The sequence below is a fragment of the Diplotaxodon limnothrissa genome, linkage group LG12 (genome assembly GCF_057381915.1).
Source record: "Diplotaxodon limnothrissa isolate DT_005_m linkage group LG12, D_limnothrissa_male_GT1.1, whole genome shotgun sequence".
Lineage (NCBI taxonomy): Eukaryota > Metazoa > Chordata > Actinopteri > Cichliformes > Cichlidae > Diplotaxodon > Diplotaxodon limnothrissa.
The window spans coordinates 34,960,691-34,985,543 of NC_140607.1; the positions used below are offsets into that span (position 1 = coordinate 34,960,691).

The 24,853-nt window shown below is 40.6% G+C and overlaps 2 protein-coding genes across 2 annotated transcripts; both read right to left on the reverse strand.

Moving 5' to 3' along the window:
* Positions 1–11,351: 11,351 nt before the first annotated feature.
* On the reverse strand, positions 11,352–16,334 carry tor2a (torsin family 2, member A). Its single transcript, XM_085366879.1, has 5 exons — positions 16,166–16,334; positions 15,454–15,719; positions 14,734–14,909; positions 14,344–14,471; positions 11,352–13,223 (listed from the first exon to the last, which is right to left on the reverse strand). Exons 1-5 carry the CDS (start codon positions 16,284–16,286, stop codon positions 12,979–12,981), a joined length of 936 nt encoding a protein of 311 aa, XP_085223005.1. The 5' UTR covers positions 16,287–16,334; the 3' UTR covers positions 11,352–12,978.
* Positions 16,335–20,350: 4,016 nt separating this feature from the next.
* LOC146621764 (SH2 domain-containing protein 3C-like) lies at positions 20,351–24,745 on the reverse strand. The gene is made up of 4 exons (XM_085366880.1): positions 24,579–24,745; positions 22,344–22,455; positions 22,006–22,215; positions 20,351–20,861 (listed from the first exon to the last, which is right to left on the reverse strand). Exons 1-4 carry the CDS (start codon positions 24,738–24,740, stop codon positions 20,692–20,694), a joined length of 654 nt encoding a protein of 217 aa, XP_085223006.1. The 5' UTR covers positions 24,741–24,745; the 3' UTR covers positions 20,351–20,691.
* Between the last annotated feature and the right edge of the window lie 108 nt (positions 24,746–24,853).

Genomic DNA, 24,853 nt, shown 5'->3' on the forward strand with positions numbered 1-24,853 from the left:
TTTCCTACAAAGAAGTGATTAGTTCTAGATTACTCTGTTTAAACAGTGTTCACATGAATAAAAATGTAACAAGGCTGTAAAGTGTAGATTGTTTTCTAAATGAAATAACTTGAAGCAATCTTTCTTTTCTCCAAGTTACATGATTTTCCTTCTTTTCAGTGAATAGATTTATTTATACATTTTGAAGAAAAAAAATAAATCTGACACATCTTGGATTAAAGGTTTCAGAATTTGAGAAAAATATTTTTTAAAAAGCACATGTATGGTGGGGAAAAAAACAATAAAACAGTATTTAACTATTATTTTTAAGCAAACAATGTCTATAAAATGTTAAAGTATTTTAAACTATGTGTTAAACTATGTGAAACCCTTTGATTGGATTATGATATTTAGACTGGATACAATATGAGGTTTAAAAAGTAAATAAATAGTCAATTCAAATAATTTACCATTATTATTACCTAAGGGTCAGGAGGGTTTTGTGTGTGGGAAGGTTAAATTTAGAGGGAAAAAAATCTTTAAATGTGCAAAGACTATAAAAGATGGAAAACTTAATAAACACATATATTTCCTCTTCCACACATACACACCCATGAGGCTTTTGGTGCACTCATTCCTGCACGTAAACAATCTGCCTAAATGACATCTACTTTTAAAAGCAAACACTGCGATTGTGCTGCTGCTTGTTCGGTGGGATCAGCGAGCTGTGCAGAGCAGCTGCAGAGTCGCAGCTCCTCATCTCTTTCAGCGCTATTACCATAATATGTGGTGGGAAAGAAATCGCTCATCAATCAGAAGTGTTGGGAAAGTGACCACGCCAAAGACCCGGGGCTGGCTGTTTGAGCAGCAGGCTCACAGGGGTCAGCTGGGGTGCTCTGTGTGTGTGTGTGAGCGTGTGTGTTTTGTCATTAATCACTGCAGGTTTGAAGAGAGCGAGAGGCGTCACACCCTTTATCCTTCCCTGCTCTTCATCCTCTGCCTCCTCCCACACGGCCGGTGGCCTTCGCACCCCATCTGACCATCACATTGAGGCCAAGGTCAACCTGATCACACCCCCCCCCCCCGACTAACAACTCATCTCCCATCAGCCCTCTCCAGGAATCAACCTTCACCCCCAGCCCACTCGGAGACGTCCTCGCCTCACATTCCCCCCACTGCGTCCCCTTTGTTAACCTGTTGTCCTGGAGACTCGATTGCCACTGAGACCACCCTCTACTGTGTGTCCATGTGTGTGTGTGTGGCAGAGGTCAGGACAGAAGCTAAAATAACAGATAATCCCACAGAGCACCGATCAGGCTATGACACCATGGAGGCCACTCAGAGGCAACCTAAACAACAATAATTTCACAAAAGGAAAATTACACTTATCACATAAAATACGCGCACAACACAGAAACAAACAACTTAAAGCTTTTTTCCAAAACACCAATCTGGAAGCTTTCTGGCTTCACTTTAGTCTCCTTCTATTAGCCAATCAGGTCTGAGCAGGTAGCGTGCCGGTTAATAGGGAATGCCAAAAAAAGGGAACGCCAAAATTCAACGTTGGAACCTCTGAAAAAGCCAATTGCAGACAAATTGGCTTTTTCATTGGGTTTTTTAAACTCACCTGCTGCTTTTAACAGTGACTGACACATGGAACAGGACGTCTTAGCTAAAAGCTCTGTGAGGCACCATTTCAAGGTTAATGCTCATCTTGGGATGTAAAATAAGGCAGCTCTATCACATGGTACAGGGGTATTACCTTGTCGCACATTATGTCCTTTGGGTGCCTTGATGCAGTGGCTGCAGTCAAACAGGCCACTGAGAAGTAACGGTCCAGTTTAAGCTATATCCACACGTACACGGTATTTCTGAAAATAGAGATTTTACTCTTTCATTTTTACAAAAAAACCCTTAAATCCATAAATCTATATCAAGCATGCTAAAGCAACAAGTAATGATATAACCCCAAAAGTATCAAAATGTTAGCTAATCAGAAGCCTAAAGGTAAACGTTATTAGGCGAACACAGATGAAGAAATGAGTCTTCTATTTAGAGAAACAATAAGGCTGAACTAGTGTCAGTGTCACTCTGGAGAAAACGTGGACTGGGAGACACGTCAGGAAAAATCCGTCGACATCTGTGCTCTGTTCTTACTCACTCCGATGCCTCAGTGTTTCTAAGTGTGGGGACAGTAGCTGTGGGCAGACAGTAAGATTAACAGCAACTGTCATTTACTATGCACTGAGAGATCAGAGTGATGGCAGCTACATAAATTGCTGGTTGGTCGACCAGCTGGTTGGAATACTTTGTTTAGTTTTTTTCCCCATGCTCATTAGATTTAGGCACTCAAAAACATGCTTTGATCTCAAACATTGTGTTATTTCCTTCTGAATTATTACTTAATCTAACTGTTTCATCCCAAAAACATAATCTTATTCCTAAACCTAACCTAAAGTTCTTTTTTGTCAGGTTGAAATCAAAGGTTGACCCAATGCAGACCAAAAACAAACAGGAAAAGCAACTAAATGAGAACAAATCCAAAATGCACAGGCTCAGACAAAGAGGAAGGAAGGACTATTTATACACCGAGGAGTAACCAGGGACTAGAAACAAACAAACAGATGAAAGTAATCAAGACAACAATCTATCAACCAATCTACCAAAGTAAAAAAGGTCACAACCTAAAACACCTGTTCCTAAACATGGAGACAAGAATACTCCCATCAAACACGAAAACACGATGAAGGGAACACAGAAGGACAAATGCATAAACACAGAAAGCGAGAAAGGACAAATGAAAAGGGAAACACTGAGGGAACTAAACACTGTAATAAAACTAAAGTTAACCATCCAAGAATACTAAAGAAGAAAAAAATCAGGAATAAAAAAAAAAAAATCTCACTTAAAATCAAAACGTCAAACATAACAAATATGGTCAAACCTAAGCAGAAACCCAAACTTGAATATATTAAAAGAGTTATCTAGTGGCGTGAAAATTTAGGAGGTACTGACACAAGTATTTTAATATGGCGTGTCATGATCTGCCATCAAAGAGCACCTTCTGTGTAAAGGAACCATATCTGTTTAATAAAGTAGCATTTTACATCTGCCAAGGCTGGCAAAAATGTCACCAGATATATCAAGTATAATCAAAATGTTGGACTCGAAATAATAGTCTAGTCTGCTGTAAGCTTTGTTACAGGTTACTGAATGGTACATTCCATTCTCCTTTCGTGTCCCCACCATATTGTCTAGTGTGTGTATACACCCCACCAACCAGCCCTGTGTTTGCTGTCCATTGAGATGAACTGGAGAAGCTGGGTTGGATCACCGTTCCTATTGTAAAGAGGACTGCAGCACCTTGCAAGCTGTAAATAATTATATTAGAATGACAGCTGTGGTTGTAAATTGTTCTGCACAGGTTGCTGTTCTTGTCTAGTTTTTGGGTTTTTCTGGGGTTGGAGACACTTTGTTAAATGTTAAATTCTGAGACTTTGTTTCTAGCATCTCACCGTGACTTCAGAAAGACACAAGAATGTGACTTTTCCTGGAAGAGAAGAAGAAAAATTGCTAGTGAGTCTGATCCAGGCAGCAATTTGACAAATATTTAGTTGGCAAAAGCATATTAACTTGAAGAAGGAAAGCTTCTGCAGGCTTTTTCACTAAACCACAGCTGTCAGCACCACAACATCTGGTGGCAGGTTTTCTGATCCAGAAGCTGCAGTGCTTAAAAAATGTATTCGACCGTATTTCAGACATCTGTCAACTTGTTTAAAACTTATTTATTTGGCAAATAACAAACAAAAATCAAGTTAGTGGCAGCTTAAATTTGGCTAAGTCGGTAATTAATTAAATATAGCATTCCACCATTAAAATGAAAATATTCTGTTCAGGAATGCAAGTAAACAAAAGTAATTTAACAACAAAATAAGCTCTTTGCCATTTTTTACAGCTTCTTTGTAAAACAGCACATTTTAAAATTCATTGATAATGACAGCAATTGTATTTTAGCATTAAAATATTATTTTGATTATAGAGCTTGCACATAATGGTAAAGTGACGCTTACAGAAACATTATCTTGGTAACTACCAATGCTATTTATTTACGGTACCTATTAACCACTGTCTATGACTCTAGCACGTCAAAAGTGATTATATTGAGACCATTGTAGTGCTTAGCTGTCAGCTAATGCTACCAAGTTCGGTTCTTCATCAACAAATGTCATGAATGCAGCAAAGACACAGATACTTCCTAATTAGTGATGAGTAACATGCGTAACCTGTGTCGTTGTTGTATCATTCTGTTCTGTCTGGGGTTGCACTGTCTTGGTTTTGGTTTTTTTGTAATTTTTGCACACTTGCACTTTATGTAGCCCTGTGTTGATTGCCTATGTCACATGTAGCACCATGGTCTTGGAGGATCGTTGTCTTGTTTTGCTGTGTACTGTACCATTGCACATGGTTGGAATGACGACAAAGCAATTTGACTTGACTTGACTTGAAAAAAACAACAACTAAAATTACACTGACGGCAACGCAGACTTCTTGAATGGTTGTGAATACAATTAATCTCACAACAACCCAGATTATTGGTCACATAGTTGCAGTAAAATTCCTTTAAGAGACTTTAGCAGAATATGTAGCAGTCCATTTCAGTTACTCGATTGTGGCTTGGACAGTCTCGGTCGTTGTGTCCTTGGGCAAAACACTTCACCCATTGCCTACTGGTGGTGGTCAGAGGGCCCGGTGGCGCCAGTGTCCGGCAGCTTCACCTCTGTCAGTGCGCCCCAGGGTGGCTGTGGCTACAATGTAGCTGCCATCACCAGTGTGTGAATGAGTGGATGACTGGATGTGTAAAGTGCTTTGGGGTCCTTTGAGACTAGTAAAGCGCTATACAAGTACAGACCATTTACTCAGTTAGCTGAGAGTGTACTTTGCAGACATTTTGCAGCTGGAGCTACCTGTGTTTCAAACACACCTGTTAATCAAAATATCTACATCTCTTCTCCTGTAACCTGCTTTGTATACCAGCTATAATACTGGGGGATACTGGCTACAGTAAACATGTTTACTTCTCTGGTAAAGCTGGGTTTTTTAAAATGGGAGTCCGTGGGGTCGGACTTGCTTTGGCAGGCTTCTTTCTTTCTTGATTATTACATCATGTGTTTGAACTTTATGGTTTCGGTTAGATGTCAAACACTTGGTGTCTTCACCGAGTGCTGCTGCTGTCGAAATATAAATCATAAAAGCCTGACACTGCTGAAGCTGCAGTATTGTACACTGTACAGGATCAGATATGTTTGGAAGTCAAACTTCAGGCAGTAGATTACTAAAATGACGGTTATTCCATATTTATTTTCCCCATTACATTTAAAGGTTGATAGAAGCCAGCGTGGTCACAATTATATTTCCTTTTAAAATCTATGAACTTTTGCATATGATGGTATGCTATTCTACACACACAAATTTATTGAAATATCATGTGCAACTTTTGAGTGAGCTCTCACTCTGGTCATTCCTACACCTCATTCCTACATGCTGTCCCATTCCTCTCCATCCTACTGGGGGGACAGCCGGCTGCAGGAATGCAGGCCCGTCCCAACCGTCCCAAATGACTGCACACACAAAAAAGGATTTAACTCTTTGTCACAATTGTCCCCTCACACTCCGGCCTGCAAAGGGAGGAAAAAAAACAAAACAGCACAAGACTCCTGAATCCACTGCCCCTCCACCATCTCGCCACCCTCAACCATGACCCACCCCCCTCCCTCCACTGTGGCCCCTACCTTTCTCCTGACCCCGGCCGCGTGCATAAAAGACCCATCAGAAGTATCGCTGGCCACATTTACAAGTGAAAGAGGCTTAATAATGGAGCGGTTAGGGAGAAGAATGAGAAGACAGAGGGGCACTCACAGATGTGGAGGTGCAAAGGGAGGGGGGAGGAAGGAGCAGCGTCCCATTGTTGCCCCCGCCACCGTCACCACCCAGCTCTGGTGGAAGGAAGGAAGAAGGGAGGGTTGGCGAGGGGTGAGGAGGTAAAGTGTGAGGTGAAAGTTACTTTTTACACAGATTTTGATGGAGGAGCAGAGAGGAGGAAGTAAATGTGGTGAATAGGAGGTTGGGGGTGGAGCACAACATTAAATTGCAGAAGAATAAATTAATACAACTACACTACTCTTACCTAGGAAAAAATAAAGGCTTGTCCAGCTGTTCTACTGGGAGCGTGTGAAAAAAAAGCTCAAAGGTCGCGGTGTGTGTGTGTGTGTGTGTGTGTGTGTGTGTTACGGTCATCCTGGCTTTTTCTTTCCCTGCGTCTCTCATTGTCCTGAACTGCATAGATGGCAGCACACAGCAACAGCAGCTGGGGTGAAGAGGCCTCTAAGCTGACCTTTGAACCCCTCCTCTTCCTCACACAGCCTGTGTGGTGGTGCTATTGGTGGGTGGGGTGGAGGGCGGAGAGCAGAGGGTGGGGGTTGATGAAGTCATCACAGCAGGGTCGTGGTGAGATGTGGCATATATAGGAGGCAGCCTGGTGCCTTTTGAAAGGATGAGGAGATGTTTCCAAAATTTCATCAAGCAGAGAGGAAACTGAAGTTTGGAGGTTTTGGCTGGTTTCCTGTTTGGTCGGTCACCTCCAGCAGGTGAGAAAAATGGCAGTTGGGCATCTCCAAAGAAACCAAGTTGGCTGAGAAAACAAGCTACAGTAATCTGTAGTAAATCTGGCAGCATCTGAGAAGTTTTCATTGGCCTTGGCTCAAAATTTGACATTTAAATGACAAACTTGACTCTAATGTTGTTTAACTTGACGTTTCTTGGGGTGCATACTTCAAGCACATCTCGTTGCTCAAGAGAGTAAAATCTGACAAAATGAAGAAACAATATTTAAACCAAATTTTGTCTCACGCCAACCTCATCTCCTAACATGAATCTACAACCAAACTGCTTCATTATGTTTGAGAAACGACCATGTTCTCAAATCTCTGAAGCACCGTGCACCATGATTCTTACTTTGGATGACACCAACATGACCTACAGTTCTTCTGTGATGAATATTTTTGATGATTTGTGATTAATTTATGTTCTTTAATTCAAATAAGTCTGCCTTCTTTCATCTGGGAATACTGGTAAAAATCAGAAACTTCCAGTAATGCACCTCTCCTCCAGTTTTCCCATGAATTTATGTGGCACAATTCCTTATTTTGTGTAGTTTCTGCTCACACTCTAACCAGTCACTTTAGATAGCTGCCCCTCCCTGAGCCTAGTTCTGCCTCTTCGTGTTTAAAGGGAGTTCTTCCTCCCTACAGTTGCCAGGTGTTGTTTAAACAGGTAAATTATACTTCTGTGTCAGATCATCGTTACTTACATCATGACGGGACCCCATTTTAACTCTACGTCGAAACCTGACGTGCACCTCCCTCCCAGGAAACGTAACTACACGTCGTGTTGACACATACCACGGCGTGAATGTGTGAAAGTGCAGTGTAGGGATAAAGGTAGTTTCCGTTTACATCTGTTAGGTTTACCTAAAATAAAGACAAACAAAACCTAGAAGTCTGTCGCACAAAGAGAAACTCAAGAAGTTAACCCAAAGCACACTGCTGCTCACACACACTACCAACAAAGGTATTCTGGCACTGGAGTGCTCTTCTTTCTCGTGCTCCCTTATCTAATTACTGAATGCGTTTAGCTGTAAGACGCGGTACCTAAGGCAGCAGAGAGAAAATGCAACACATGCCCACACATGCAAAATGGGCGCTACACAATAAAACTGAATTGAAATGAACATATGAAGATGTAAATTTTTAAAAATAACTTTCACCCCAGAGTTTTGACTCCAGGGTTCATTTTTAAATCTCATGTTTAGGTGACTGTGTGGTAGGATTTAGAAAAAGCCAATTCCAAAAAAGTGGCCAGACAGTGTAAAATGTAAAGAAAAACAAATACAATTGTTACAAATCTCATAAACAGTTATTTTATTCACAATATAGAAAACATATCAAAACTTTAAAGTAAGAACACTGAATACTTTGAAACCATACTGTTAATGATAGTATGAGTGCTTTTAACAATCCAGAAGGCCACTCTCCTCTTTAGTCTGGAGGATGGTGCATCCATGTTTTCCACTTTGCCTCAGTTGATAATAAACAAGCTTTGGGCCAGAGAATGAGATCTGTACAGATATGCCTTCTTCCATATATGATGGAGCTTTGCTCTGCATTTGTGGATGGCTCCATGAGCTGTTCACAGACACTGATTTGTGGAAGTGTTCCTGAGCCCATGCAATGATTTCTATGAATTAATCATGCCTGTTTTTTAATCCAGTGTTGCCCTGCAGGCCATAAGATCACAGGCATCCAATTTAGTTTCCAAACCTTTATCCATTACACAATCTCTGACTCATTTGATATCATGTACTGTAGGTGATGAGATATTTTATACTTTATACTGCTCGTATCATTCCCAATCATGTTACTAATCTCCATCTATCCTAACCTGTTACCAGTTAAATACACGATATTGCTCCAGCGGTTTTCTTTAAGTAACACCAACGTTTTACAGCATTTTGCTGTCCCTGTCTCAACTTTTTTGAGACATCTTGCTGCCATCAAACTCAAAACTAGCTCTTTTGAAATATATATTTTCTAATTTTTTTTTGTGATTAAAATGTGCATCTATGAGATTTGCAAATTATTGCATTCTTTTTTTTGTATTTACATGCTACTCAGTGTCCCAATAGAGGGTAGATAAGAAATCTGATGGGGTGGTGCTTTTACCTAAATATTAATATCAGCTGATGTGATGATGTTTATCAGGTATAATTGTCTAGGTTAGGTGGATGAGAATCTCAGCCTCAACATGAACAGGAACATCTAGTCTAGGGACTGTGAAGTATTGCCAATATTTATATTGAAATCAATGCAAGAACTTTTTCACAAATTGTACATAAAATAATGTGAGTTAGTTATAAATTCAGTGATTTGTCCCATATTTCAAGACCATCTTGCACCAGCCTTCCCTTTTGTTTCTCCAGTGAAACGTCCAGAATTTGATCGCTAAATTTTAATTTACAAAATGGTCAATGGTAGTGATGAAGAACCACTCACCAGTGCTGTCACCTATTGGTTAATGAACTCCAGTTTCGAGGCTTCGTGCATTTGAGCCGCTGTTGTGTTGAAATCAGATGTGACAGCAAGGGACAGATCTACTGGCTAATGACTTGTCAATCTCAAATTGTTAATTAACGAGCATACCCAGGACAATTCTCCTTTCTGAAACTTGAAAATCATAACCATGTGAGATAAAATGAGTGATTTAGCCCAAAAACCATCATCAAAGTTTTTTCAGTCCAAGACCTGTTTCCCCTTAGACTTCTGTGGGACTTGAAGATGTTTTTGCAAACACGTGTATCGCCCCCTGTTGGCAATTAAAGAATGCAGCTGGATGCGTAATGATCACCATGTAATTTAACCCCAACTGTGTCTTTACCAGAGAGAACCCACACAGAAAGGATTCAAACCCAGGACCTTCCTGCTGTGAGAGGATGGTGCTAAGTACCACCCCACTGTGCCAACTCAGTGTAAAAATGAGGTGTCATGCGTAAATGAGTTGGATCTAATGTCAAGTAAGTTAAGAGAAATGTCCATACAAGTGAGAATGTAGCTTCACGGACTGAAAAGAGTGAACAAACACAGCCTCCTGAAGACCTCTGACACCTGTTCATTTCCGATGGAGAAACTATTAATTTCCTGCTCAACGAGATATCAGAGCTACGTCTTTCTCAGAGATCTAATCAGCATCGCATCTCGTACAGAGAGCTGATACACAGCAGCTCCAGTCATTCACAATCAAGGACAGGTGGATAAAAAAAAAATAAAAAAATCATGCTTCACCCTTTTTGAAGCAATTTGTAATAAAATACCAGAAAAACAGGCTTTTGTAAAGTTTTCAGTGCTGGATAATGTTGAGAAAGGATGAGTTTTAAATGAACAACATGTTGTTGTATTACATGACCATTATCTACTTGTTGAGTTACAGCAAATAACAGTCGTTAACCACTTTATGTGAAGAACACTGACTTCACTGCAGGTTTTACAGATGTCTTTCAGTCTCTTGATATTTCAACTGTTAGACTATGCATATGTAATTACCGTACAAAACAGTGACTTATCTTTAAAAAGCATCGTCAGTGTAGTAAATTTAACAGCAGCTTTTTCATGCACAGTCTTGACCCCCAAAGTCTTGATGCATGCTCAATCATCCAGGTAAGTAAATCCCAAAAGGTTGATTCTGTTCCTGCAGTCAGCTGAGACTGAAGAAGTCACTTGGATGTAGCGTTTTCTCCCACTGACAATGCTACGGCCGGATGAACAAAATCAACCTTTTGGGGTCTTGCTCCTCAAAGTTTTTCAATGAATGCGGCAGCAAATGTCTTAGTTTTTTGTGATTGTGGGGTCTTACTAAGCATTTTCAGTATGAGTGTCATTATGATTGGAGGAATAATTATCTCAGATTGAGAAACACAGAACTCCGAATTTATTTACGTTAAACAACTTCTCGATTCAGTCGCTCCGAGCACTTGGGTTTCCAGTGTGGCAAATAAATCACAATAAATGATAAACAGAAGAATGAAGGTAACTTCGAGTTGGTTAAGCGAAAAAAAAAAAAGAAACTGGAGATTAATTTAGCAAAAGAATGGGGAATGCCAGGCCTCAAGGGCCGGTGTCCTGCAGGGCCTTGATCCAAAACAGCTGATTTAAATGGCTAAATTACCTCCTCAACATGTCTTGAAGTTTTCCAGAGGCCTGGTAACGAAGTAATTATTGGATTCAGGTGTGTTGACCCAGGGTGAGATCTAAAACCTGCAGGACACCGGCCCTTGAGGCCTGGAGTCCTGCAGTGACCTCTGCAGTGACCAGTTGCCTGATTCAACATAAAGCACCCAAAGGGTTAAAAAGTAATTGGACCCTTTACTATCTTTCTTTGAAATCAGAGTGGTGATTGTTAAAAAACTGAATCAAAAATAAATAAACAAATAAAGCTGTAGTTACATGTCATATTCACAGAAGTAATAGGAACAACTTTATTAGGTGATCAAACGCGTTTCAGCTTATGGCCTTCACCAGGATCAACTGAGTCTTCATGCCATCAGATGTTTGATCTTTTCCATGCACCTTGGAATTGGTGAAGTTGTCCCAGAAATATTTGTTGATATTCTCAGAAGTAAAAAGAATATTTTCTATTAAAATGCAAGAAAACAGAGAAATCTCCCTGTTTTAATAAATAAATACTGGACAAAAGGCACAGAACACCTTTCTTGTGCCATTACATTTTATTTTTGCTTTACATTGTAGCAGTAAAAGGTGCACAATACCTCAAACGCTTCAGTCACGAATGTTCAGAAGCTGGACCTGAAACTTGTGTAACTCAGAAGAAACAACAAGGACAAAAACCAAAGTGTTTTGTTGTGGAGATTGTATTAACCATGGTAGTGTGAGGAGTCTAACTGTCGCCGATTATGGATGGCATAAAAATTTTCATACAAAACATGACTGAGTTTTAGCCTGGAGTCTGCCTTCTCCATAGCAACACAGCAAAGCTGAGTGGAAAAAGTAAAAATCAATCAAAAAAAACTGGCGTTTGATTTGACTATTAGACTTTTCTGTACTGAAAGCAAAGCTAATGAACGCTGATCCCTGCGGCTGTCTTGAGTTTCACGAGCCTCTGTGTGTGTCAACCTTCACCCTGATACGATAAGAATTTCATCTTCATCCTGTGAACTCCGTTACCCTTGTTCTTCACTGCATTTAACACGCAATTTATTACAAGAAAAAATTAATACTTTATAATTAGTAATTTGGTGTAAACAATCCAAACTTTTGGAAATATTTCATAATTGACAAAGAACACCAGGTCTTTTTAATACTCCATAAAGTGCACTTTCAGTGTTTTAAAAACATCCCTACCTGCTGCCTTTACAGTACAGTTTAAAGCAATGAAACAAAATAAAAGCACTACAGAACTCACTCACATGGGAGTAAGTGAATTAAAATGCACTGAGCTCTTGGTGAACTCAGCTTCACCTCCGTTACACTTGTCTAAAACAAAGTCTTTACTGCCACCTGATGGCAGAAGTGGTCACATGCTCCCAAAATATGGCACCGAGCCTGCAGGGCTGCAGCACACAAGTTGGGTTTTTTTTCCCCCAAAGTAAAACTCATCTCTTCTTCTTTCATTTGTTTTAAAATGATCTGGCAAAGGAGCTCCTTTATCCTGTGACCTCTTTCAGTCCTAAAATATATTCTACTTTCTAATAAGCCGACTGATGACGTGTACTTTCATGTCAAGCTCTCTTTGCCACAAGCCAAATATGTCGCTTCATCCGGGTGAAAAACTTGGATAATGATCGTCGAAAGTCAACACTTAGCAAAAATCCCATTGCTGACAAATGTTACCCAAAATAAAAACAATCTTGTGTGATCCCTTTTGGGAAAAATATTAGAAAAATGAAATGAAGACAAAACAAACAAAAAAAGGTCTTCGCTCACTCAGCAAAGAACCTCCAGCTGTTTAGTCCGCTCTGGACACCTGTGACAATTCCTCATCAGTGTGACCATGGAGGGATGGCAGTGTTGACAAAGAATAAATTAAGACTGGATAAATAATGAGCCTAAAAACAAGAAAACATCAATTAATGACTTCCAGTTGAAGCCTTTGAAACCTGAAACCACAACATACCAACAAAAATATATAAAAATTAAAAGGTAGAGCTGGGTTTGAGGTAGAGTGTGGCATGACTCCTGAAAAAGTCAGAAAACGCCAACTATACCTTCATGGAGACACTCACTGATTGCAAATCCGGACAGTCAGGAGTTTCACTCCCCTTGATTTCATGCTCCCAGGGCATCCTAGCCTCCAGATGCTGCTCTGACCTGCATGTGAGCATCTTTCTCAGATTTTCCCTTTCAGTCCTAAAAGTTAAACCCAGTTCCCCTCAGCTCACAGGAAAAAGTTGATTTTGGCAGGGACAGTCTTACAGCCAGTGTTGGAGAAGTACTTTCCCTTAGCTGGAGTGTAGTTCATGTCGCCCCCTACTGCCTCCACCACGTCATTGCGGCTGCAGCTGCCCCGCTGGCAGAGCTGTGAGTGCACGCAGCGCTCAACGTGGTATCGGCTCAGGGGCAGGAAGGGAACAAAGCGGGTGATGAGCTTCTGCTGAATGATGTTGGACTTGAAGAGGCCGCCTGAATGGGGGGTAAAAACTCACTTCAGTTACTGAAGTAATGAAAGCTTTCATCAGCAATGTACTGGAAAATTAGCTCAAAGAGGCTGCTTAATTTCTGTGTTCATTATGATGCACTGCTGCAGAGCAATGATGCTGCTTCTATTATGGGCTTTAATTTTATATTCATGATTAACTTAAATGAATCAAAGTCAGAAGACCAGTTTTAGCTCTGGAAGAGCACCAAAGCATCAGTATCACTGCCTTCTTCCTCTTCTAGTGAACATGCAGTTAAAAAAAAAAAAAAAAAAAACACTGTGTTTGAACAAACCAAGGTGAGAACACTGACATGAAAAAAACTATTTTACCTCCTGACACCAGCATTTAAAATGTCTTAACCTTCTCACACTTTCAACATACATCTTCACCTGCTTCAACTGAAAATCCAGGTTGTACAGAAGCCGGAGTCATCACATCACACCTTTCCCTAAACCTCCTGATAATGGCTCACAGTATGACTTAGAATTGATTTTAGGATCTATTTCAAGGTCCTTCATGGCTTCTCTCTGTGCTACATATCTGAACTATGAGACCTTTACTCAACAATCTGAGTCTTTGTCCAGGCTCTCATGTGACTGTTATCTGGTGCTGAGGCTACAGCCTACTGGCCAAGCGTTTATGACCCATTTCATTTGATTGCAGTTACTTCTTTTTTAATTTATTTCTCCCTTTAAATTTTATTGAACGCAAGTATTGATCTGTAAAGCATTTTATGTGCTCTGTAAATAGAAAACATTAATATTTTATCATGGTTATTGTTACTTTTACTTTTTCTACTTCAAGCACTTTGCAACTTGTTCTCTAATATTTGCCTTCCTCTTGTTTTTGTCTATATTTCTCCTTTTTGTTATTTCTACTATATTTACTATTATTTATATTTTATTCAGTTCTCAGTTGATCAGCTGAGAACTCCCACAATTTCGTTGTACATGTACAATGACAAGGGCCATTCTATTCTGTTTTATTCTATCCTATACACAGAAAATACCGTACTGAACTTTAATCAAACTCTGAAGCGGTTTGGGATGAAACCACCTTACCCTAAGAGTGTGGAGTACTTAAACATGTAAAATGAGTCTTACTTGTGTTATTGTTGTAAACTGCCTGTGCGATGGCCTCCTGCAGGTTGTCCAATTTGATCTCCTCTCTCTCTCGTCCAGCCTGACGGTTCTCCAGAGCCACTTTGTTTATCACCTCCTCTCCTGCAGTGCTGCACACAAGAAACACAAAATAAGCTGCCTGTCCCTTTGTAATAAAAAAAAAAGTTTCTTCTTTAAGCATCACCGGGAGAGAAATAAAGTTTTGAGCATTAACCGTTCATGAAAGCTTTAAGTTATTTTGACAAAGAGAATACAAGAACTTCTTTTGGAGAGAGTTCATATCCGCAGAATTAGTGTCATATAGATCCTTCTTGGTGCTTTAGGAAGCTAAACACTGGACATGCCTCACTGGATTAGGGGAGTGTTAAGTACCTGATAAAGAGGTATATCGCCTTGCGGTAGTTGGTGCGAAATACAACATGAGACGGACCCAAAAAGGGCTCCAGGACATCAATGAGGCCTGGAGGCATCTTCTCCATCTCATCAAAAATGAAAACTGAGCGAGCGCACTCCGTCAGGTTTCCCTGCACCCAGTCCTTCAGCTCCTCCTACAAAACCAAAGGATGGATATTTAATTTCACAAGCTCCCAACACATCACCTATGACTGCAACTAACAATGCTTTTAATTACGTCTGCTGCTGTTCTGCTTTTATTACTTAATTATAGGCTGTGTAACATGTATAACTGCAAATACTGTTGTCTGAAAGGCGGCACTCGCTTGTGAACTTTTAGTATATAATTAAATGATTAGTAACTAGTTCCCACTTAGTTAATTCTATAGACAGAGTCTGCTGAACATAAAACAAAAATGATCATATGAGTCAAGTATCTTTTTTGTGTCTACTTGTGTGATCATTTTTGTTTTGACCAGCCCATCTTCCCTGAAATTGGGAGCAAAATCACAGGACTCTCTTGTAAGTTCTAAATGTATGTTCCTAAGAAGAAAGCAGTGTCCTGTTTGCACATTAGGAATGACAGCATTCAAACTTCCCTTTGTTATGGTCAACAAACATTTTATATTGAACACACAATAAAACGACTAGTACATTACTTCAGATTTTAGATATAACCATTTGTATTTCTCAACATACCCTGTACTGCTTGACTCGGTGGGGCAAGGGGAAGTGCAGCGTGGGGACAAACTGGTGGACATACGGGCTGCTCATGGCTGAGCCGTACAGATGATTTCCCAGCATAGAGCTGACCAGCGTCTTTCCCGTCCCAGAGGAGCCGTGGAAAGACAGCACCAGTGGCTGACTGGGGCTTTTATTATGAAGGAACCTCCCCACCTCCTCTGACACAATGTCCTGAGCCAGATGCTGTCCATAGACATTCTTGTAGAGGTCCCACTCCAAGTCTGGCGATCAGAAAAAAAGAACAGTCACAATCTTTGTTGGTGCAATACTACAGGGGTGGGGTGCCCTGTAATAACCACAATAAAGGGTTATAGGAATAAGCTTCAGGAACAAAACAGAGCAAGAAAAATCTACTTCTCGTGGCTGTTGTCATGAAAAACCTGCAAAGTAGACAACTAGCTAATTTAATTACAGATATTGTAAGAAATTTCTTTTATTCAGCCAGCTAGCATACCAGTTAGAAAATCAGCAATAAGCTACAATGAAAGCCTTAATTGCCTCCTCGGGAACACTGTACACTAAAAAAACAAAAAACAGTTAGCGGATATAATTTTTATAGGAAACATATGTAGTATAATACAGCAACAATAAAATACAGTTTCATAAACAAGCTAGCTTGCTAACACGAAGCAGCCTCCGTAGGTTAGCATCCACAAGTACGTCTCACCTCTAATATTCGGCTTAAAGTCACAGTCGCAGCTGTCCGATATGGTGCAGTAAAGTTTCTGGAAAACGCAGCAGACTGGGTTACAAAAGAACAAAAACAGCACAAACAGTGTCGCCAACATTTTGGCTGCCTGCTTGTAGACAGAAAAGCTCAGTTTGGAGCTTCTCCTTATCGCTACCGGCTGATTTTGTAGTTTTTTCCTCCCCGGAAGGCGCCCAGAAAGACGTAGCTCAGTGACAAACTGGACTACAGTTCCCAGAGAGCATCCAGCACGGGCCGTGAATTGTAGGACACGTTGGAGGATCACAGTCCAGAAAAACGTAAGACTTTGGCAAACTTTACTAGAAATCTTCCTGACAGATTACTTTAACTGGAATGGGGAATAAGAGGGCGAAACGGTCTGGTATCAGGATTTTTTTGTTTGTTTGTTTGTTTGTTTGTTTGTTTGTTTGTTTGTTTGTTTGTTTGTTTGTTTGAAAGAAAGTTGTGACAGCACGTTTAACAGAGTTGTTGCTAACAAGTCACAAACTTTCTTGTTTTTAGTCGAAACATCAAACCTGAACCCGAGACTTACAGTTAATTCACAGATATTCCATATGGCGTTTAGGTAACAGTGAAACAGAAGCAGAAGGTAGACTAATAAGTGCGGAAAGGCCACATACATAATGTAGCCTTCAATTTTACTAGATAAATAGAATCTTGCATACTGGAACATGGGTGAAAATAGGAAACATGGTGTAAAGTAATAGGTTATATAATTTATATTCATAAACCTAAATGGGATGGATCTAAACCTCATTTTTTATCACTTTGATGTTTATTTATTTATTTACTTATTTACCTGGTATGATTCCATACTTTCTAGGAACTTTAAACAACAGGATATTAAAAAAAAAACGTTGTTGTTGTAGCTCCAAATGAAACAGAGACAAACCATCTGGGTTAAAATATCATACTTAAAAATGCAATTCAAGTAATTTCTTAAACATGTTTAATATCCATTTTATGTAATTATGCATGTAGATTTTTGAAAAATTCAAATAAAATGTGTTTGTGTTTGTGAAAGGTCTTCTATTAGCAAGTCAAAACAAAAAACAAAAAAAACCCCAGAGCTATAAATCCAAGTTGTGTCCTGCATACAGCAGAGGGAGCTATTAATGTGAAAATGATCTTTGATGGAGTCATGTGTTATAACATTCTGGGTCCTTGCAAAATAAAATAACTTAATTTGTTTGTTTAGGGTTTTTTTCCCCTCACTTTTTGTCATGGACAGCACACTTCAGATATGCACCTCAGTGAGATGTCTGTTTTTGTAGTTTTATTAACAGTGACCTAAGCTTCATGCATATGATTAAACCTTTTTTTTTTTTCAAACTAAAATACAATATTTTGCAATGTTACATTTTAAAACATCTTGAATAATGGTAATTGGGTGTATATTTCAGTTCCTCAGGTTTATGTTTTTGAGGTTTGGGGAACAGACTAAGGAATGTTGGTGCTGCTTCAGCACAGGATGTGCTTTGAGCGTTTTAGTGTTTTGACTTCCTGTCTTTGGTTTATCACTCTAGGGACTCTTTTCACCTAACCAGTGTTCCACTGTATCATTTTTAATGAGAGTTTTCTTGCTGTTCTTTGTAGTTGGGTTGTTTTCCTTTATACTCTGATCATTTTCTCTAGTTTCTTGACTCAGACTTTTTGACTGATTGTCTTCATTGCTTCCAGCTGTCTCCTGTTTCCCATCCCTGTTCAGCTCACAGTGTAAAAAATAGACCTGTCATTCTCTTGTGATGTGTTATCTCTACACATTTCTGTTACGTCTTCTGCAGCTCTTTTAATTTATTCTGTTGATCCCCTTGCTTAAGTTTTTAAACTTAGAATCTTCACTTAAAACTTGAACTTTATGTTCAGTGTTCTCTACCTCCTGCATATGGGTTTTGGCACAGACGCATTTTTAATGAAGCATTTCCATGATTTGTTTGTATGGTCTTTGTAATACGTGTTACCCTGTAACAAAAGTCACGAATTTTTAATTCAATTCAATTTTATTTACACAGCGCCAAATCACAACAACAGTCGCCTCAAGGTGCTTTATATTGGAAGGTAGTCCCTACAATACATACAGAGAAAACCCCAACAATCATATGACCCCCTATGAGCAAGCACTTTCACGACAGTGGGAAGGAAGAACTCCCTTTTAAGAGGAAGACACCTCCAGCAGAACCAGGCGCAGGGAGGGGCGGGGCCATCTGCAGTGACCGATTGAGGTGAGGGGAGGAAGACAGGACAAAAGGCATGCTTGGGAAGAGAGCCAGAAATTAATAACAAGTTTACAACTGAACAGGTATTTTAGAGGTTTTGCGCAAATGGAAGACATATTCCAAGGTTCCTCACACTGTTACTAGAGGCCAAAGTAATGTGATCTGGAGTAAGATATCATATTTCTCATCATATTAGACTTTGGGTCCTATTACAATAACCTCAGTTTTATCTGAACTTAGAATCGCAAAGTCATCCAGGTCTTTATGTCTTTTCCTGCAGTTTAACTAATGAGTGTCAAAAATCTGAAGTGGTTTTGTTAATTTCATTTTCCTGATTGTAACTGAGTTTAGAAGCAGGTGATTCACTTTGAAATGTAAATTCACCACAGCAGAAGAATACAGGAAGAGTTTGGTATTTAGGGCCCGAGTTCATCACTCCGCAAAAATATGCTACACACAGACTGACATTGGGGAGTGATCGGTAACCTCCTCAAGCCTGTAGGTAAAAGCTTTAATGGTGGAAGCGTTGAAACAGTAGGGCAGTGATTTAGAAAAGCTTCAGCACCGACATGTCAAAGGCAGGGAGGGGAAATTTACAGCTAAATAGACCACAAAAAGTAGAGGTTGGCTTTGTTATATGGCCCGGGGAAAGTGAGGCATGTTAGTGTGTATGCTGCAGCGCGGCTCGAGTTGCCAGCTAGCTCACAAGCATGACTGTTTTTATTCAATAAAACAACCTCCAGTGAAATAAACGTTTATTTACACTTTTTGATAAATAAAGAGTAAAACTGTTTAAGATTACAAAAATGATCTGCACCTGTGTGCCGTACTCGTGCAGTTAGGATCAGTTCACTCCCCTTACATTAAAAAGTGACATCGGTATAATAAGAAGAAAAGGAAACAAAGAGGAAACACGAACTGACCCCAGATTACATTTAATATTCTCTTCAAATTATAAAATCCTAATTACTGAAAAGATACAAAAAACTAAACAAAAACTGAAATGCAGATGTACAGTTATTCTGTTATTACATTCTACAATGTGACATATGTGTTACGATCTTGTAGGTCCATGTGTTTGTTTGTGCAGGTGTTGTGTTTTTTCTATGTTAATTTAGCTGTGCCAGGGCCCTGTTCCGATTGGTGCGTGGATATACTGCCCCGGCGTGATTGGATCCAGCTGGAGAACCCGCCCATTAAAAGGAGGCTGGAGTGCTACAGCGAGAGAGGTCCTCGCGTTTCTCCTCATCACCCAGCAGTAGTCCTGTGGTAGCCGCTGGCTGCAGTACGTTTGAAAGTTGTGGAAGTGGAGTGGGTAGGGGTGAGCTGCCATTTCTTTTGATCACCCGTTTTCTCCTGTTTTGAGTTAGTTAAGGAGGTCAGACTCTGTCTTTATTTTTGACTTTGTTTTGGTAAGGTCAGGGGTGCGGGATTTGTGTAGGTTTGTTCTGTTTATTGTTTTGGCCTTGGCTCACCCTGAAGTGTTGACACTCCCGTTTTGGTTCTCTTTATTCACATTGTAAATAAATCACCTCATATCTAACGGATTTGTTTCGTGTGACTGCTTGGGTCTTGGGGGGGAAGCGAGTGCCTCGCTAATGTTATGGCCTGGCCCTAGACGGGTCGTAACATATGTTTGTGGATTTAGCTAAGGTCCAGCCTTTAGGGAGATTTAAACATTTACAAACATGAGCCTATCAGACTGAGGCACAGCCTCGGTAACCTAAAGGGCACCAAATATTTACACTTCCAAATCATGTCGCCCAGTGCCACTTTGGAGTAGATAGAGTCCTTTGTTAGGTAAACTAACACAGGACAATGTTGATCTGTGACGTTGTTGAAGGAGTGCAAGTCCTCAGTCAAAAATAAAAACACTCTCTGGAGACCCCATCAAAGCATTTAGTGGTTTCTTTCACAAGCTGTCGTCATTCTGCTGAAGCTTTCAGATAAAGTTCCTCAACCTTGAGTTACATCAGTTTAGCTTCAAAAGAAACTGGAAAAGTGCTGGTATGGGAAGGTAAGCATTTATAAAATTTCAGTCTCACTCTTCAAGTATCCCGGTCTGCTACATGTGACAGATTTGAACTAAGTGAGTGCACTGCTTCGTTCTGGTGTCTACACGCTTAGGAAGCCTCCTTGTTTGAAAGATCACAGCGCTTTCCCTTTTAATGAGCTTTCAGTGGAGGAGCTTCTCAGTGTCCAACACAGTAATTGTCCATGTATGTAGGCATGAGCTCATAAACAAGGCCTCTAAAAACAGTGCTGGGGTCAGTGTCGTCTGATGGGTGGCTCCAGCTTGTTGGACAGGGCGGTGAGCACCTGGTCAAACTTAGAGTATCGCAGAGCCTGTTGCTCCTCGGCCCCCCGGCTCCCCCACAGCAGCCGCATCTGGAAATCAGTCAGGAAAAGCTCCAGGACTTCGGCCTGCTCCCCGAAACCTGCAACATCACATCAGTTTAACATTATTAGCAGCACAGGAGTGTAGAAAGGAACCGGAGACTACCATTTCTACCACAGAGGTCCCTGTAACTGGACCTGTCTCAAACATGAACAAGAACAGAATATATGTGTGTGAATAAGAGGGATGAACAGGGAAGCTGCAAGGAGCAGAGGTAATGAAGGTAGAGTTTAAATATCGGAGGTCAACTATCAGAATAGACATAAAGTGCACAAGAAAGGTGAAGAAGAGAGTGAAGCCAGGGTGGAGGGAGTGTGGATGAGCACGAGGGGTGATGTGTGACAGAAGCCAGAGCAAAGAGAAGTTTTATTACATGGAAGTGAGACCTGCGGTTGGCGTGACAAGAGGTGACATGACATCATACCCATAGGGCATAGGGTGCTCCTGATGGATGAAGACCCCATCAGGAGCAGAAGAAGAAAGGAAGAGTTTATTTACAGGAAGTGAAAGAGGAAGTTCTTGCAGTTCACTATACAGCCTTGGGTTGTTCATTTGGCCTACCAGTCGTGAAGCTATTTATTACTGATTGATAATAATATAAACTTCAACTTAAAATAAACCATCAGCTCAAGAATGACCTTAGAATGGGATTTAGGAAATTAAAACACTTTTCCTAATTATTTTTTATAATCAGATTATTTAATGCTGCAGCATGTACCAGTCTCTTCAATAAAAGGTTTCAAATGTAGTTTGACTTGCATGCATTTCATGCATGCCTCAATCTGACTTTATTATATTTTATTGCAGGTTGCCACCTGGTTGGAACCAGTGTGTTGGACTTTTTCCAGATTGAAAAAAAATACATGCTCTAGTCTACCAACGCTTAAGTGGCTGCTAAGAAATGCTAGGCTACTTTTCTGCTAGAACTTGAGGAAAGCAGTATTTAAAAAAAGAAAGGGGAAAACGTGAAAGCACATTAGAAACAACATGAAGAACAGCAGTAAGCTGCAGCACCTAACATGCGATCCGTGTTCCTGCAGTGGAATGGCAACTGTGTGGAGAGTAAATACAGCAGGTCCCAAGATGGATCCCTGTGGTCTTTCGTGTTTAAATTTTCTAAAGGCTTGTATTTAATTTGCTAATGTTATAAAGCAGACATACTGCATTTTGTTTTTGTCTCTCACCTTGTAATTTGCTCTCAGCGTTAGAGCGGTAGATGCCCCCTAGCTGGGCAATGGTTCTCGCCGCCCCGAGGTGGAACATGACCACTTCCACCCCAACTTCCACCGTCTCCCATAGTTCTGTCCCCTCCTCACCCACCACTGCATTCTTCTCCATCAGAGTCAGAAGAGGGAGGACGTGGGGGAAAGTGGTGTTGGACAGCGGACAGCTTTCTGGAGAGTTGAAAGACAGATACAGAGATCATGTTTGTTGTGGAAACAATGGTGTAGCACCAAGATATGAGCAGGAATTGTTTCTCCATGCTTTTATCATGTGGTGTCGAGTTCAGGAGACGCTCTACCTCTTCCATCGTTCAGGCTCTTCATAAATGGCCTGAGAGATTTTTCATAGAGAATGGCACCTTCTGTGTGCCGCTGCCGTAACGCCATCCAAGTCTCCTGCAGACGGGACACCTGAAAGACCGAAGAACAACACTATTGCTTTTGTGCCTTCCTCTCGTTTTGTATATATTTGTTTTATTCAATTTGTCTTACTATTTGTATTACCTGCACAGCTGAACCCACAATTGTTTGACAGCTAATCTTATAGAAATTGTCCCCGTCTTTATTTTTTTCAGTCTGAAAATATAGTTGAGATGTATATGATTCCTAAAAATATTCAGAGGTGATGTCTTTTTTTATGTAAAGACAGTTTTGAATATATACAGAAACTTTGCCAGAAAAGACAGGCCAAGTTAAAAATATATATTAACAATAACTAAGAAAAAATATAAAATGAAGAAACTTTTCTGCATTTGAGTTAATAAAATCACTGAAAGGTTAATAAGTTATCAATAAATGACTTTGCACCTTTTGTTTGAGGATGTGATGAAGCACCCTGATATCAGAATTGTGACATTTTACAGCCTGACACCTTGAGGCAGGGAAACCCAAAAGAAGGCCGAAGGCTAAATCATGTAAGCGATAACATTAAATATCAGTGGGCCTCTTAGCTATTCCTGAAATTAAGCATCTTCACTAAAGGTGAGTCACAGTAATAATAATAATAATAATAATAATAATAATAATAATAATAATAATGGATTGCATTTATATAGCACTTTTTGGGGCCCTCAAAGCGCTGTACAATTCCACTATTCATTCACTCTCACATTCACACACTGGTGGTGGCAAGCTACAGTTGTAGCCACGGCTGCCCTGGGGCAGACTGACAGAAGCGAGGCTGCCATATTGGGCCATCGGCCCCTCTGGCCATCACCAGTAGGCGGTAGGTGAAGTGTCTTGCCCAAGGCCCGGGGCTCGGACAGTCACATATTAAACAAATATGTAAGACTGCGGTCTTCCATTTGCGCAACATCTCTAAAGTTAGAAATATCCTGTCTCAGAGTGACGCTGAAAAACGAGTTCATGCATTTATTACTTCCAGGCTGGACGACTGTAATTCATTATTATCAGGATGTCCAAAAAACTCGCTGAAAAGCCTTCAGTTAATCCAAAATGCTGCAGCAAGAGTCCTGACAGGGACTAGAAAGAGAGAGCATATTTCTCCTGTTTTGGCTTCCCTTCATTGGCTTCCTGTTAAATCCAGAATTGAATTCAAAATCCTGCTCCTCACATACAAGGTCTTAAATAATCAGGCCCCATCTTATCTTAATGACCTTGTAGTACCATATCACTCTATTAGAGCACTTCGCTCTCGCTCTGCAGGCCTACTTGTTGTTCCTAGAGTATTTACAAGTAGAATGGGAGGCAGAGCCTTCAGTTTTCAGGCCCCTCTTCTGTGGAACCAGCTTCCAGTTTGGATTCGGGAGACAGACACTAGCTCTGCTTTCAAGATCAGGCTTAAAACTTTCCTTTTTGCTAAAGCATAGTTAGGGCTGGACCAGGTGACCCTGAATCCTCCCTTAGTTACACTACAATAGACGTAGGCTGCCGGGGGATTCCCATGATGCATTGAGTTTTTCCTTTCCAGTCACCTTTCTCACTCACTATGTATTAATAGACCTCTCTGCATTGAATCATATCTGTTATTAATCTCTGTCTCTCTTCTACAGCATGTCTTTATCCTGTCTTCCTTCTCTCACCCCAACCGGTCGCAGCAGATGGCCCCGCCCCTCCCTGAGCCTGGTTCTGCCGGAGGTTTCTTCCTGTTAAAAGGGAGTTTTTCCTTCCCACTGTCGCCAAAGTGCTTGCTCATAGGGGGTCATATGATTGTTGGGTTTTTCTCTGTACCTATGAAGCGCCTTGAGGCGACTTTTGTTGTGATTTGGCGCTATATAAATAAAATTGAATTGAATTGAACCGGCAACCTTCCGGTTACAAGACGAACTGCCAACTCTTTGAGCCATGATTGCGCCCTTATCAGTATACACAGTAGGCAAGGGGTTACAGCCTCATGTTTATTGTACTACGCTGTTCCATTAAGTCAATATTTGTTAATCTCTTACCTATACCCTGGTTTAACTTTACCCCGGGCAACCTTTGTTACACATCCCTTGCTCTTCCGGCTGTTTCCTGCGTGCTTCCCCTATCTCCATGAACACAAATAACCAAAGCTCCGTGCAGTGCATGTTTACCTGCGGAAGCTCCAAGGCTCTCATGACTGCAGCGAAGCCAAACATATTGCCCATTGTGCTCTTGAGCTCAGCAGCGATTTGGATGATTTTGTGAAGCAGGCAGGCTCGTTCTTCAGTCGTCCCCGTGCAGCCCAACACGTGCACAGCCAACATAATCGACATGGTTTGAAACCTGCAGGAATGTTATGTTATATCAGGTCAAGCGAAGCGAGTGCCTCGCTAATGTTATGGCCTGGCCCTAGACGGGTCGTAACATATGTTTGTGGATTTAGCTA